Source organism: Beta vulgaris, chromosome 5 (genome assembly GCF_026745355.1).
Source record: "Beta vulgaris subsp. vulgaris cultivar EL10 chromosome 5, EL10.2, whole genome shotgun sequence".
In the NCBI taxonomy this organism is placed as follows: domain Eukaryota; kingdom Viridiplantae; phylum Streptophyta; class Magnoliopsida; order Caryophyllales; family Amaranthaceae; genus Beta; species Beta vulgaris.
The window spans coordinates 2842464-2859569 of record NC_079206.1 but is presented as its reverse complement, the minus strand read 5'-3'; the positions used below and the strand labels follow the sequence as shown (position 1 = coordinate 2859569).

Genomic DNA, 17106 nt, shown 5'->3' with positions numbered 1-17106 from the left:
TTTTTAATAAAAAAAGCCTAGTCCATAGCCAAGTTGGCGTAGCACTTCAACCTTTCCCCTAAAACTCTTGACACCACTTAATTCCTTATTTCCTATATCTACTACTACTAGGTTGTTGTTGTGCTTAATTTATTTCATCGAAAAAACTAGAGTTTCAATTGGATTTTCGAATCAGATCCAATCTAGAGTATGTATCGATCAAACTCTAATTGGTGTTGATGGAAATCGAAAAATTAAAATCCAATCTTATTCAAATCGTATTGAATTATGCACTGATCTAAATTGTACACCGAACTTTTACTCCTAAACGCATATGAATCTTGTAGTATATTTTTCCTTTCCTTTAGTAGATCTTCCAACATCTGAATTTTTTTTTGCTTTGCTCAAAAATAGTCACATTTTGTCATTTTGACTTCCTCTTATAGTCGTCGGTGGACTATTTTTTATCCGACCGTTTTCAGTTGTCTCTGTTCAAGTCCACACACTCTCACTCACTCACTCCCACTTTCTCTCTCTTCCCCCACAAAACCCTCAATCTCTCTCTCTAAGCTAAAAATTCTTCCAACAAAATCATTCCCTTTTCATCTTTAATCATCATAATCATTAATTCTTACCAAATATAACCCACTTTAATTACCTCATTTAGTCACATTTATTAATCATTAAACTTATCACTTCACTGTTCTTTTAATTTTCCTCACATTTATCTCTGCATTTGCCATTTTATTCTAGTTCGAGTTGTCCGACTTGACTCGTTTTTAACTCAGATCTGAGATAATAATAGAGGAATAACAAGGTAAATCTATACATTATACTACATCATAGGACTATAGGAGTACTAGTAAAATTAGCTTAATAAGAGTTGGAATCTCTAAAAAGTAAGAATTTTGAGATTCGTTTTTTTTTTTTTACTTTTACTTTTTCCTTCTTCTTTGAGAACTTTTCTCGATTTCTGCATTTTTTTTAGAAGTTATGTTGATTTTACTCTTGCAATTTTAAAAAATTTGAACAAAAAAATGAAGTTCAAACACACTGTAACTTTCTGTATTGTTCAATATCAGTAAAAAAGTGCACTACTTTTGACGACAACTGCTTTATTTGTTGCTTTTATTTGGAATTTTGTTTTGTCTCTTTTTTTGCACTGTTTTTTTCTGCTTAGAAATTAGCGCGAAGTTGTTTAAATTCCTTGAATATATCAGTGTTTAACGGCGCACATTTGTTTAAAATTTGTTAGGTTTTTTGAGGTGAAGAAATAAGCAACCCCAGAAAAAGAAGAGAGAAATATGAGGGTTTTCTCAATTTATTCTGTAGTTTTAGTGGTGTTGTTTTCTGGGTTGTTTAGTTATGGAGCAAATGGTAGTTTACTTGATGATGATAAGAAAGCTTTGCTTGATTTTGTGAACAATGTTCCTCATTTACATGCTCTTAATTGGAGTAAGAGTTCTTCAATTTGTAGTAATTGGACTGGGATTACTTGTAATGCTGATTTGAGTCGAGTAATCGCGGTCCGATTGCCGGCAGTTGGGTTTAATGGTGAGATTCCGGCGAGGACTATTAGCCGGCTTTCGGCCTTGCAGATATTAAGCCTTAGATCAAATGATATTAGTGGCACATTTCCTTCAGATTTTACCAATCTGAAGAATTTGTCTATGTTATATCTTCAGTTTAATAACTTTTCTGGTCCATTACCTACTGATTTTTCTGCTTGGGAGAATCTTAGTGTACTGAATTTGTCGAATAACCGGTTTGATGGGAGTATACCCAAGTCGATTTCGAGCTTGACCCAGCTTTCAGATTTGGATCTTGCTAACAATTCTATCTCTGGTGAGATTCCTGATTTGGGTTTACCAAATTTACAAGTGTTGAACTTGTCAAATAACAATCTTACTGGCCTTGTCCCGAGCTCGTTTCAAAGGTTTCCGAGGTCAGCATTTGTTGGGAATGATGTCGGGTTGGTGAATTCCTCAGTTGAGCAATCGGATATATCGCCTGAGCCTGGATCAAGGTCCAAGCCCAAGAACTGGTGGAGGCAACCTTGGTTCTTAGCCATTGTAATTGGGTGTGGTTTTCTTGGTGTTGTAGCTTTTGGGTTTATAATCTTCGCTTGTTGTTTAAGAAGAAAAGATGATGATGGATTCACTGGGAAGTTCCCTAAGGGAAGTATGTCCCCCGAGAAAGCAACCTCAGGTAGTCAAGATTCTAAGAACAGGCTCGTGTTTTTCGAGGGTTGCAATTATGCATTTGATTTAGAAGATCTTTTGAGGGCTTCTGCAGAAGTTTTAGGGAAGGGGACGTTTGGTATGTCTTACAAGGCAATTCTGGAGGATGCAAATGTTGTGGTAGTTAAGAGGTTAAAAGAAGTCAGCGCTGGGAAGCGCGAGTTTGAGCAGCAGATGGATTTGATTGGTAGCATTAGACATGAGAATGCTGTTGCACTTCGAGCTTATTACTACTCAAGGGATGAAAAGCTAATGGTAAATGACCATTGCAGCCAGGGGAGTGTCTCTGCCATGCTACACAGTATGTTGCTACCTCATTTCTTTATTTCTAGTATAAATTTTAACTTGTTTTCTCTGACTTATATATATATATATATATATATGTGATTTTTGGATTATAATTTATATAATATTTGGGTCTTTGCAAAATTTCAAATTATCTTAGGATCTGCTTGGTTCTTCTTTAAAAAGTACTCCTTTAGACTTGGTTGAAATTAGAGATTGCTTTAAAATTTCAAATCTGATGTGATAAATTCTGTCTGTTCTAACATCATCCAAGTTATATCATAAATTCTCGGTAGGATGAGTCACACAAACAAACAGTGGACCAAGGTACAACGGGAAGTATTGCTTTCTCTTTGAACAACTGATATGATTTGGGTGCATTCTCTTGACCTGAACTTACTTTACATGACTGAACTTGATCAGACGTGATACACCTTAGCAGCCATGATTGGACCTGGTGAGTCCTTTATTTCACCTTATGTTCACACCTAACTGACCTGATTAAACTTGATCGGCCCTAGAACATTTCTTCAAGGTTGAAAAGAACCCAGTCTTCATGTAATGCAGTTCAAAACTTTTTGTCACTTGAGTTATATGAAATAGCATCATCATTAAGGCTTGTTACTAATGGGAGTCATGAAACTGATGGTTTTAGCTTGATTGGGGTCAGTGTCATAATCTTTTTCCTTCTATTTTCCCGGAGGTAGATCATTTGTTGGCTAATCGAGGGTAATCAAAATTCTCCAAAGAATCTTCATCTTTTTTTGCTGATACCCTCACTTCTAATATCACACTAGTTAACTGCTTGACTTGTGTGCTTAAATTTTAACGGCCCTTGCCCATGTCTCTTCAGTGAGATGAGCCATATTGTCCGGAAATGTGTATTTCTCTGGCCGACTTCACCGCATCTTGATGTTTACTTGCCTCAATTTCATGTTCCCAGATTCCTGCTCTTGGATTTAGATTCTGGTGATCATGATACATCTATTTTCCTCCTCTAACATTCTATGACATTACCAATTAGAACTAATATTTACTAAACATTATAATTAATTTTTAATTGAAGAGAAGAGCGCATTAGTCTTTAATGGCCCCTCTCCATGTCATCTTCAGAGAAATAAGACAGAAACTGAAAGAGTGAAAGTCATTCAATGTGTACATCTCTGCCTTACTTCGCTGCACCTTGGTTTTTTTTTTTTTTTGAAAGGACTGCACCTTGGTTTTTGATGTTTACATATCTCTGATCCTCTTCCTGAACTTCCTGTATTTGAGTTCAGATTCTGGTGAATAGGATACATGTTTTTTCCTCTCACATTCTATGTTCTTACAGGTCAAAGAGGAGAAGATAGGACCCCTTTAGACTGGGAAACACGGTTAAGGATAGCCTTAGGTGCAGCAAGAGGAATCGCTCACCTCCACACCATCAACGGAGGGAAATTTGTGCACGGTAACATACGATCCTCAAACATCTTCCTCAACTCCTTAAAATATGGCTGTGTTTCAGATTTTGGGTTAGCATCCGTAATGAGTCCATTGGCCCCTCCGATTTCTCGAGCTGCTGGTTATAGAGCACCCGAAGTGACAGACACCCGGAAGGCAACCCAAGCATCTGATGTCTACAGTTTTGGAGTATTCTTGCTTGAGCTTCTTACTGGAAAATCACCAGTCCACACAACCGGAGGTGATGAACTCGTTCATCTGGTGAGGTGGGTTCATTCTGTAGTCCGAGAAGAGTGGACTGCCGAAGTTTTTGATCTTGAGATCCTGAGATTTCCTCATGTTGAAGAAGAGATGGTAGAGATGTTACAGATAGCTTTGACTTGTGTGGCTAGGGTCGCAGATCAAAGACCCAGAATGCCAGATCTCTTAAAGATGATTGAGGAGGTGCGGCATTGTCTTGCTGAGGTTCAACCTGAAACTGCCTCTGTGCCAGTTCCACCACAATAGCTGGTTCTGTGTGCTCAGACACTATTATACCTGAAATACCCATTCCTAATCCACGACACTTTGTCATGGGTATGCGTAGAACACTTCAACACTTCATTCTGGGCCAAAATCATGGAATTTGTTCATAGATTAGCATAGTCAAACACGTATCGCATCTGATATGAGTACACGAGTGATGAGTTGAAATAACATAGAGCTGGTTAGTTGTGTTATTTTGATTCTTCTTTCCAAACTTAAAGTTCTTTCATCAAGAAATCTGAATGACCGAATTGCTGGTTTTATATAATTCCTGGCTAAGTATGAAAAATCAGATGGAATTTCTCAAAAATAGTGGGGTTTGATCCTTGTAGGGTAGCTGCTTAGCTGTAGAAGATGTCATAGTGGAAGACTTTCTTTTTTGGGTTTGTTTTTCGCCCATTCTGTTTGTTTTTTGATGTTTGTTGTAATTCTCATTTCAAGCTGTATTGAAAGGAATGTTTTTATCATTAAATTACTGAGAATGTCTTAGTATTATTACTTTATTACTGGAATAGGCTACTGTAAGTACAGGATGAAGCTTCTCACTTCCTTAGTTCCTTACATCAAGCTCAACTTCACTCCTTCACCCTGATTTTCCTAGGGCAATCCCTGACACAAACTGATAACACGACACGAACCCGATATGAAGTTACTGAGATTTTTCCATGTGCATGCTCTTGGCTGAATGATGGAACTATTTTCCATATAAACTTCAACAGTTCCATGAGCCAGTTTAGTCCACAGATGATCAAAGGCTCAAAGCCACTAGTGACCATAGTTCTTATTCCTGAATGGCCCGTTGGCCTTTCAAAGAGTGATAAATCTATCTCCAACTTTTGGATAATTTTCACAATCTTAGTGGGCATTTTAAGGAGGCCTTTTGAGGTTTTCTTGACGTAGAAGGTAAGTTTTTCGAAATAAAAAGTAAAAACACATAAGTTTGGACATTTATCCGATATTTGAGAGTGGACAATACTTGCTTTTTGCAACATCTAATAAGAAGGGGGGAAAACAAATTGATTGGCTTGAAATATAAGTGTATTTGATGCGTAACTATATATTTTTTTTGTTTGCACATGTTATTAAAAAAACTAAATAAACACATCTCCATTTAACCAAACATCTTTTCCAAGCGTAAAATTTAGCTAACTTTATATTTTCAGGAACATATCTTCACTAACAAAAAGTACATTCTCCATTTACAATTCATGATGATTTGCATTGAGTTTGAATTCGAGTTACTTGGCATGATGCGATGTTCTTATACACAATTCGAGCGAGTCTCAACCTTTTTGAGCTCAACATTTTCAATTCAACTTATTTTATGACAAAACTTGAGTTCAAAAATTGCAACCAAGTAACTTTACTTTTAATATAATAAAATTCTCTATATACAGACTTATTGGTTGTATAAGAAAATCCTCATAAGTAGTAATTTTTTTATTATCACGCACAAAAAAATCTTTAGACAGAAAAGGGAATGCGGCAAATAATTTTTATTGAATTTGATTGGGGTTAGAACTTCCTAGAATTTCGTAATTTCATTATTTTGCGGATAATTGGCCTACAATTTGGTAGTAGGACGAAGATTGGGCCGTTAACGTTTCTGTCTTATTCCATCGAAATTCTTCGAACCATTGGAGGAGGGATTTAATTTATAGATATATAATGGCTTGGAGGATAAGATAAATAGATTGAACTTAGATCTAAAATATTATCCTTTATCTTTTTAATTTGATAATATTTCAACCAATTTAAGGATATTCCACCGCACATTTTCTAATAAATATCAAAAAAATTCTATGAGCTGCTCTCGCACAGGACCCTCACCCAAAACCCAAAGGCCCATTACTAGTAATAATCATTTAACAATATTGAAATCTTACAGCTTTAGGGCACAATACAACCAAGTACGCTAAATTTTGCTTGATAATTGACCTACTGAAGCAAACGACTTAATTGCTCCAGCCACCCCTGAGGAAATTAAAGATGTTTTTTTTTTTATATCAACCCACTTAAATCCCCTTGGATTTAGATTTGTAGGGGAATTCTATCAAGCTTATTGGTCCATCATTGAAAAAGAATTAATAACTGTCATCCAAAGTTTTTTCTACCATGGTAAATTACCGCACTCTTTGAATCATACTTTGATAACTTTCATTCCCAAAAAAAAGGCTACTGAAACTCAAGACCACTTTAGACCAATCAGTTTATTAACAATATTTATAAAGTAATTAATTTCGAAGATTCTAGTTAACAATGTTCGCGCAATTTAACAATGAGAAATAAGTCCCCTTCAAAATGTTTTTACTCAAGACCGCTCTATTCATGAGTATCATAACAATCTTTTGATTGCACAAGAAGCACCTAGTACCTTTCGCAAATATCAAAAGAAAGCAGGTTGGTGTTCCCTAAAACTAGACGTGGAAAAAGCTTACGATCGGATTGAGTGGGATTTCCGTTGGCAATCTTGTCAGGCTTTTGGTTTTTCATCTCCTTGGATCCTATGGATCAAATAATGAGTTATGAATGTCTCCTATTCAATCAAAGTAAAATGGTCAACCTTCTCTTGATTTCACCCCTCGAGGGGACTTAGACAACTTGACCCCCTATCATCGTATCTTTTTATTATTTGCATGGAAGTCTTTATCCTTAATTTAACTCTTCAAAGCCAATCTCAAGACTCAAGTATATCTTTAAGTTGCACCCCAAAATTGCTAATATCCCTTGTCTCTTATTCGCTAACAACAACCTTCTCTTTTGCAAAGTAACTAGCACAACTTGTAGAAACCTAAAAAATATCCTCGACGACTTATGCCCTTAGCTTGTGACAACTTAAAGACCTCAAGGATTGCAGTCATCTCCTAACCCAGTGGCAACTTAAAGACCACAAGGATTGGATACCACACCACCATAAATAGAAATACTCTATTAAATGTTTTTTCTAAAATCAGACACGATAGATCCTCCATCAAATATGTTTTCCTTAATTGAAGTATCAGGAAAGAAAGAAATATACAATATTCCATAATACTTCTTTTAGTGTCCCCACGATTATTCATAAAGCAAAACTTTTATTTTCAGAATGGAGCCTTAGGTTTACAACTGATATTTGCATCTCGTCTGGCTCCTCCTTTTCTCACTCCTCTCTTCCTCCTTCCACTTCGTAGTATCCATTTTCCATAATTGTTGCTTGGGAGCTGCCTCACAACCTCTTCTTCAAACTCAATTTCGCCGGCTCGGTTCGTGGTACCTATTATGTTTCAACAAGTATTATCATCAAATTAGGTTCTGCTGAGCATCTTCACAAGTTCGCAACTCTCAACGTTGGTTCTTCTTTAGTCTTTATTGCCGAAGACACCGCCCCTTCAACAAGGTATTCACATACCTATCCAAAAACAATATTCGCCACCTCCACGTAAAAGGCGATATTCTCATAGTCATCATCAATTCAGTAAAAGGTATATGGTCTCTTCCTTGGCATATTGCTCATATCATTCAGAATATTCAGTCTTCACTTCGTGGACTATTCGTCATATTTACCGGGAAGCAAATAAAGCAACAGAAATATGAAACACCTAATTGATTCTCAATTTAATATAAAGAATAATAATCAATCTACTCTTCATTTTATACTTATTAACGATAAGTTTAGAACTCACCCCTATCTTTATAAAGATTTTTTTGACCTACTACAGATATACTCGGGTGTACAATGAACTTGATCCGAGGGCCCACAATGAGTAGATGAAACGACCGGGTATGAAACATCGAGAATACCTGAAGTGAACCTCACTCCTCCGCAATATAAACCCCTTCATCGAAACTCCTTTTGGCATTTCCCGGTATTTCAACTTACGCCAGGAGAATCGCAGGTATACATACTCACCTCTTTTACCTCTCTTTTCATCTCTTCACCTTCCTTCGCTATCTTTCTCTCTCTATCGTCTTTTACGTAAGTGAATTTTTCGTTTTGACGAATTCTAGGGTTTTGCAAAGCTTCGAAGATTCTTTCATGGCGTCAAAGCGTATCCTCAAGGAACTGAAGGATCTTCAGAAAGATCCTCCTACTTCATGCAGTGCTGGTAATTTCTCTACTTCTCCTCCATTTTTCGTCTCTCCTTTATCTTCGAGTTTTTTCGCTTTTGTAAATTCTGTCTCGAATTCGATGAAATTCGTTCTCAATTTGAGGGGAATCTAGTTGAATTGATTATTTCTGTTTGATCGCGTCGTTTTTTTTTGAAATTTCGTCGCATTAAACTCTGTTGTTGCTGCATTGATGAGTGAAAGTGATAATCTTTTCACAGTTTGTCGGATTTTTCGTACGAATTTCGTTTTGACATTTTTATGTGACATTTTGAGGGGATTGCATGAATTTCTAACGTTCATTGGTTGCTTAGTAGAGTATCGACCTTGTCTGATCATGAATTCGTGATCTTTTACCTGTTTCCCCGTTTGTGAAACTTAGGAATCAATTATTTTGGCTATCATATTTGAGAAAGGGGAGGGATAAGCGTGTATATTCTGAACAAGGTAATGGTATGAACAACTACGCGTTGTTTATTAAGTTTTTTGATGTCTTCGTTCTCTGTATAATAAACGCTACATACTCCAATGAAATTTGAAAGCTCTATCACTCAAAATCCAACATCTTATAACATTGAAGCAACGAATTGAAAGGCCTTGGGTGCTTTATATAACATACTATTTTTTAGTCATTGCTCCCCAATCTTCGGGGGTAGGTATTTGGGGGTAAATATTAGCTCTTTAGATTCAGTTTTCCTACTAGATAGGTTTTTTAGTTCTTCAAATTAAGGCTCTCCATTTGGAAAAATCTTTTAACTACACAGAATGAGGTTTTCGAAGTTGGTGATGTTAGTTCATTAGAGTCTTGTATAATTGATAAAAGGATTAATCTTTTGCTTTTACCTCCAATGTAAGTGCTTAATTCTTCGTATTATAATCTTGAAGCATGTGTATGGCTTATTTCAAAATAATCTGGAAAAATATTTTTACAGAACAATCTAATACTTCCCCATCCTCAAATGATTGCATAGAAAGGTCAAACCTTTTAAACTTTAACCTTATATTTTCTGAATATACAAGAAAAAGAAATTAGATTTATTTCATAGTGTATGTCCAATATTATCTTACTAATATCCAATCAAAAAAAAAGCAAGTGCCGTTATCATTCGTAAAAGGAAGAAGTAATTTTTTCACCCAAAGAAGTATAGCAAGTTTTTGTTCAAGTCACATTAGGATTTCTTAACATGTGGCGTTAGTTGGTAGTGCTAGTCAAATACAAAATTATCATTGGGTACTCCCTCCGTTCCTTTAAGATTTGCCTTAATTTCCTTTTGTATTTGTCCCTTTGACTTTTCCCCATATCGTAAATGGTAATGAGGTACTACTACTTTACTCTCACGACTCACGTACACCACTTTTGGTCCTACCAATTTTTTTTTTCCTCATCAACTCCATCCAACCAAAACTAAATATTACCCCATGGAGAAATCTTAAAGGGATGAAGGGAGTGATTGTTTTCGAAATTTGGGAACTAATAGGTAGTTTTGAAATTCTTAATCTAAGAATGCATGGAATTTGGTCCATTCAACTCATCAAACCACATTTATTGTCCCCCATCTTGGGTTGTAGTCTTTGCAAGGTCAAGATGGTCCAAATGTATGCATCCTTGCTCCTAATCATTTAAGACCAGTAGAGAGGCTGTCAATAACTCATCAAATTCGGGTCTTGGTGTTTTGGTTGTTTAACTAATTGAGATCCTATCAGCGAAACTTGGACTGGTTTTTGGATAGATATATGTCAATATCCAGTGCTTGTTCAACCACGTCTGGAGGCTATACTCAAGTAGGGAAACTTACACTTATGGTTCTAACCTTTGATGTCTATGGTATATGCTCTACTAATATGTGGATTCCAATATCCAAAGTAGCGAACACTAAAGCATTAGGTATTCTTTTGTTGTCCTCTCTTGCTCTCCGTCCCTCCCTTCAATCTGCGTCACAATGGAATTCCACTGATGTATGTGAAGGTTTGTGCAGCTGGATGAGCATTACAGCTGCAATCTTTTTATTAATTTTTTTTTCGTTCCCTTGACTCGTTGATGCACTTATTGTCATCTGTTGGTTTGTTAAAGTTTACTTCTTTTTTTTGTTCCCCGAACTCAATGCCTTTCAGTTGTCAGTGGATTCACTAGAACTTGAAGCTCATTTGTCTTCTTGATCTTGTGCTATAGTTGATAGTATACTTTTAACCTCATTTTTTGCCTCCTTGTAGGCCCAGTTGGTGAAGACATGTTCCATTGGCAGGCAACAATTATGGGCCCTGCTGACAGTCCTTATGCTGGAGGGGTCTTCCTCGTGAACATTCATTTTCCTCCAGATTATCCATTCAAACCACCAAAGGTGTGATTCTTTCTCATCTTTGGATAATATTTTATGTGAGGCAACTTATTATAAAGGGTGATAATGTATGATAAAAGGGACAAACTATGTGTTGTTACTATATTGTCGTTGTGGCGTTTTCGGTTATCCAAGGAAGAATAGGTAGATGTGGGAAGTTTCAGAAGAATATTTATCCAAGCACATGCACAAGGCATTGGTTCCGGTTGCTGCTAGTCTTTGCAAAAATCTATGCTAACTTCTATACATTCTGTTGCAAGCTTTACTCACAATGGGTCGTTTTTGGTTTATAAACTTGTCTTTATTGCTCATAAAAATATTGATTTGTGTCTCAAGTACTTCTTGTTGCGACTAAGATCAATTGTCATTTTTGTCAAACCTAAGATCCTGTAGTCTTTGATCGAAAACCTTTAAGTGTCTTCCCATCATTCTTATTGTAGCCTGTTTTATGTAACTTACGAAAGTCAATTTTTTGTTTGTTTTGTGTATACATTTAGATACAAAGTAGTAATTGTAAAAGGCTGGGATTTATCATTTTGAGAAATGTTTTCAAAAGGGTCAACACTAGCAACAATTTGCGTATTTGGCAGCATAAGAAGTTCATTGCTCAGGATACCAGTCCTTGCATTTAGTTATCTATGACACTTTTATGTAGATTGTTTGAGATTGTGCTTCACAGTTGGCGATGATCCTTCTATGTAGATTGTTTGATATTATGCTTTGGGGTGGGTTTTGGTTTCCATTTTGATGCATTTGAATGTTAGTTGTGTGTTGTGTCAGATTTGGAAGGAATAGTGGGCAGGATTTTCTCCTGAAATATACGTTATCCACACTTGAGGATTTCTGTGGCTTTGGTACTTGGAGAGGAATACTATGTTATTTAGGATCTGGCCATAATTTGACTTACCCCTTGTTGGCAATGTTTTAACAAGTAGTTTTCAGGTTACTGTTGAAAGATATATGAATTATAATCTAGTCAGTAAGTTTTTTTTCCCTAGTTATTTCTCTAGAAGTCCTCTTGTATCTACTTTTTTCCCCCCTTATCGCAATTTCCTTGAAATCTTTTACCTGTCCTATTTATGTGACCTCTTTATTTCATGATCACATTGTGGCTTCTGATGTGAAGTTTAAATTTCCATGTTTTATGTCATCTTGTATGTGGTTGAAGCATTTATTGGGACTGCAATTATCGTCTCGGATTGGTTCTCTCTTCTACCTTTATCCGTCTGGGGAACAACTCTCTTTAGTGTTGTTTCACATTTGGTGGTCATCATTCACAATTTTTCCATTCCATATATTGACCTTGATTAGGGTTTGAGGGACTCTTTGGGTTGGGAAACTAAATACTTTTTAAGTTCCTTTTGTCCTTGATGATTAATTTGAATGGGACAAGCTGTCTTTGGTGGTTAGGAAATCCCTTTTTTGGTGAAAGGTATTAATCTGATTCATGCCTCCAGCTAAAATGTAGATCAATTATCATGTTTAGAAAATCAGTGGTCCGATGATGGGTGATCTAGGTTTCATTAAGGTTTTGGTATGTGATTTAGTATTGGGAATAATCGGTACGTTTCCCAATACTGTAGAGATGAAAAATTTCTTCATGAACTCAGTAGCCTATGCTTGTAGATTATAATGTTTGAAGTGCGGAGGATAATAGTGAACCTTTCTACCCTCAATGATGGTGCAAATATATGGAAGACAGGTAGAGGCCATGTAACCTTCCATTTTCAACATTTGGGGACCATTTTTTGGGGGGGGGGGGGTGATATTATGTAGATTCTTTATGCAAGAAGCTCCAAGCTTAGCAGGATAATTTTGCTCATAAATTTAGTGAGATTGCTTAATTACTGTACATCAAGAACTCTCTCCCCAATGTCCTTTCAAGAAGAAGGTATTTTGAGGAACTGTAAGTGATGCAATTTTCAGCATATCCTGATGGAGAGTTGCAGGCCATCCACAATCTTCGGTATTCTACTAGTATGATAACTTGAATAAGTTAACTGCTACTCTTGATGACCAGAATTGTTTAGATGATTAGGAATAGCCGAATAGGTGTTCATGTGAAGGTTCATTGCGTGGTGGCGGACCATTTTTATATTGGGCCATATAGGTTGACCATGCTGTTTGAGTGGACCTTCATTTTCAATTTCTTGCTTGGACACCTAAATCTTGATTGAGTGGACCTGAGTAGAAGTACTTTGCTGATGAGCAAAACTAACCTAACGATCAGTTTCATCTGTAATTCGCTTGTTGAAACCCAGTTACATACAAATTTTATCATAATCCGAAAAATGATCAGTGTTATATGTAGGCAAGTACTAAACACTCTCCAAGCACACTCCTAAGCCAAATAAGTAGAGAAGTAACAGGTGAAAGTAACTAATAAGACGTTTTATAAACCAAAGCAAAGAAGCAAATACTGTAAACTGATAAGTTCCTTAACCTTCCTATTTTATCGTAAAGAAACTCTTCTGTTTTGATTTCCATTTCCCATACCGTCTTAGAGATTTTCTTTTATGCATATTCACACTATAGCAAAGATTTTGTGTAATGAGAAAGTTTTCTGGGCATCATGATATGTGTTATAATATTTACATATGAACTGAATTAAAATTTCAGTGCACAAATCTATTTAGTTGAAAAGCTAACTCAATAATACATAAAGAAAAGAAGAAAAAAGATGGAAATCGACCATATAATTGACACAAGTCCTGGAGAGAAAAAATATCATTCACCGAAAGCTAATTAGTCTTTCTCTTGGTTACTTTTGTATATGATGGTTTTAGATATTGATGAGTAACCCTGATCTTTTATCAGTATCCTAAATGCATTTGGAACGGCCAAGATTAATTAGAAAATGGTTGTATGGTAAATATGGCATTCTGTTAGTTGAGCAAGTTGAGCAAGGTGCTGCAACTACAAAAGTTTTACATGGTTGCAGGATTGCATGTCCGTTTGGTCATTGGTGGCATATTGCTTAGGTCATTTAGCCATTGTTTGGCTCCTATGCGGGCTATGCCTCATTTGGAAGCAACTGTACACTCATTTAAGAGCCAAGGATATCAATTTACAATTTTCTAAATGATAGACAAGCAAAATCAGTTCTGCATTTTATCGGCTTACTGCCACATCCAAATTGAACTTTCTCTGATTAACTCCTACATTTGGATACCGATGCTACCACATCATTATATATTGTTTTTAAAATTTTTGGCGACAATAGCTATGCGGTTTTCCCTGCCCATATTTCTACTAGTTTTACATCATGTTCAACCTTTTCTATTTCAATTTACTTTCAAATTTATAGAATGATAAGTTATCGACCTGTCTTTGTGATCACTTCTATCTTCCCAGCAGTTTGCTAATGGCTCTTATTGTATGATAAGTGAGCATGCTTTTATTTTTATACCTTGCTTTACGGGTACTGAGTGTAATAGCTCTGGTAGGTTATGCCAGGCTTTACTATACACATGGTATTGTTTGGTTATGTGGGTGAAGATATGCATTTCTGCGTCTATTGATGGCTTTTCTGTTTATTGCAAGACCTGTTGTAGGTGCCATATACCAAACTTTTTGCTTCATAAAGATCCAATATACTCGATGCTTGCTTCAAGACTTCAACAATACACAATATCCTAACTTTGCATGCTCCACATCTCTTTCCATCAACCATTAATTTAAGTGCTTCCTGTTACTACTTGAAGTTGTCTTGCCACCAGCTATGGGATTTTGACGTTGTAATGCCTTCCTTGAGTTGGGCCTCTATCAAATAAGTGTTATCATTCATATGTTGCCATTTACCCATAAATATCATCTGATATGCTTTTTTATATTCTCATTTGTTTCTCATGCATGTAAAATGCCTTCTGCATTCAAATATAAATAGCACTTGGTTGTAATGTGTCTTCTTTTTCGTCTCTTCAGCTCACAAATGTTTTTTCAACACTGAATATTTTCTATAAATTACATTGAACAGGTAGCATTCAAGACCAAGGTATATCATCCTAATATAAACAGCAATGGCAGTATTTGTCTTGATATATTGAAGGAGCAATGGAGCCCTGCTCTAACCATTTCCAAGGTTATTTTAAGACACTTATTACTGTCTGGTTTCAGTCTCTTTACGTCATGCCTATAAATGTAGATGAGATGATGTTATGAGTTACATGTCTTAAAACGATCTCATTTACTTCTGGGTTTCTGATCTCTTACTTTTAAAAACTGAATAGTGATCTAGGATCTTTTTACCTTGAGTTATGGGGGTTTACTTATTTACAGAGCTGGGCGTGTACTGTTTATTGTAATGAGCACCTTGGTTTTTCTGTGTGCCATATTAACCTTTTTCTTTCCCACCAAGTTGACAAATAATGGCAATGATTTTCTCTTTTTTAAAATATTAACGGGGCAATAATGTTCAAGTTACTTTTCTGTTCTTTTTAATGTTTCTTTTTCGGTTGGAAAGTGTAAGTGTGCTCGTGTAAAAGTTACCTAGAAGACAACAGTTTTTCAAGTGCAAATCCGTAGTTAATCTGCAAAGATGAAATTTGTGCAAGTCTGGAATTTGAGTCCAGTATTTTCAATTGATTGAAATACCATTGTTTTCTTGACTGGGTTCAGGTAATTTCGTTGGGTTATGAAGGGCACTTATCCTTTGTTTGGTTGAACAGATTATATTTTTTATCGCAAACATAATCTTAAATTAGGTTCTTTTTGTTTGGTTCCTTACAAGACAAGTTTTAGAGATTAGGACAGATAAATATTGAGATGTATGGAAGAAGAGAACTAGGAAGGGAAGGAATATGGAGGAAAATGTGGCATTCCTTCTATTATTGATGAAAATGTTTTCATTCTTCAGAGAACCATTTTTCACCCTTGGCAAAACTGTTTTTCCTCCCAGCCAAACAACAGATTTTTTTTTGGGGGGATTCTAGGATTTATTTTTCCTCCCAACCAAACACTCTCTAACTACACGTTAAATATTAGCTAGCCGCTATTATTTGATAACATTTAGCTAATTCTTCATGAGGTGTACTCTGCAGGTACTGCTCTCAATTTGCTCTCTGTTGACTGACCCAAACCCCGATGATCCTTTGGTGCCCGAGATTGCTCATATGTACAAGGCGGACAAAGCCAAGTATGAGACTACTGCCAGGAGCTGGACACAGAAGTATGCAATGGGTTAGTACTGCATAAGAGTGACGACGTGGAACTTTTTAATGTATGAATATATTTAAAAAAGAATGATTCTGGAGACTCTTTGGATGTTCGAAACTGTGGACGGTTATGGCTGTAGCATCAATCTATCTATTATTATCAGTATTATATGTGTTTTCAAGATTTAGTATTCAGTGCCTCTGATCAAATAACATGCTTCCTTCCTCCAACACTTTGTGGGTTTGGTCCAATTAGGTAAAGCATTTCCTAGTTTTTCATGTGCAAGAAGTTCTACTTCTGCAGGGTTCGTGCAAAGTGATGCCTGTATCTGTGGAGGTAAGAGCATCTTTCCCCTTGTGCTATATTTTTAGAGTATTAATTGTTGCCCATGATATCTGCAGCTGAGTTGGATAAATTTCATTTACATCAACTTGCATTGCATTGCATTTTTTTCCCTTCTTTTTCTGGGTTTTTTGTTAGTGTGTAAAAGTTGAATTTTTCTTATCTGCACCTGAAGTTGCTGTACTAGTGGGAAGCATACGACGTGCGTCCCATGGTGATATTCTATCGCTCCATCTCTCTCATCAGGTTGAATGAAAATTAAAACGAAATGAAAAGTAGTATTTGATAAGAGAAGTACACATTTGAATTAAGCAGAATCTCAAGAGTATTGCTAATTATGTGTTCTCTATCGATTTTAAGTTATTTTATAATAATCTCAACTATCGGGAAACTGATCAGATGATTGATAACTTGCTTAGTAGGTTGGTCTTCTCTTCTGTTTATACAATGGTTTTAGAGAGGACAAGTTATCAGTCATTTGATCAATGTGAACATAGAGGTAGAAGTCTTTCTTTTATTTCTTGGCGGTGAAGTAAGACAAGTTCATGGGCTTATTATCCTAGCTCGAAACAATAAGATTCCCTTTTTTTGCCTCCAGACGGGGGAGTCCCCCATCGTCTAGCGACATGGGGACATAAAAAGGAAAGAGAAGGGTGCGGTTTCCCTTGCTTTTGGCATAGTGGGATCCCGTGGGGGGGGGGGGGTCGTACAATTTCATC

The 17106-nt window shown here is 36.2% G+C and overlaps 2 protein-coding genes across 3 annotated transcripts; both read left to right on the top strand.

Moving 5' to 3' along the window:
* Positions 1 to 460: 460 nt before the first annotated feature.
* Positions 461 to 4972, top strand: LOC104892201 (probable inactive receptor kinase At4g23740). 2 transcript variants are annotated; one of them, XM_010678052.4, is made up of 3 exons: positions 461 to 796; positions 1235 to 2520; positions 3835 to 4972. In XM_010678052.4, exons 2-3 carry the CDS (start codon positions 1284 to 1286, stop codon positions 4449 to 4451), a joined length of 1854 nt encoding a protein of 617 aa, XP_010676354.1. In that variant the 5' UTR covers positions 461 to 796; positions 1235 to 1283; the 3' UTR covers positions 4452 to 4972. The 2 variants fall into 2 exon arrangements, with proteins under 2 accessions (XP_010676354.1, XP_019104963.1); XM_019249418.3 differs by having other exon boundaries at positions 461 to 2520.
* A 3215-nt stretch (positions 4973 to 8187) lies between these two features.
* Positions 8188 to 16232, top strand: LOC104892200 (ubiquitin-conjugating enzyme E2-17 kDa). Its single transcript, XM_010678051.4, has 5 exons — positions 8188 to 8344; positions 8457 to 8554; positions 10767 to 10894; positions 14868 to 14972; positions 15931 to 16232. Exons 2-5 carry the CDS (start codon positions 8485 to 8487, stop codon positions 16072 to 16074), a joined length of 447 nt encoding a protein of 148 aa, XP_010676353.1. The 5' UTR covers positions 8188 to 8344; positions 8457 to 8484; the 3' UTR covers positions 16075 to 16232.
* The last annotated feature ends 874 nt before the right edge of the window (positions 16233 to 17106 follow it).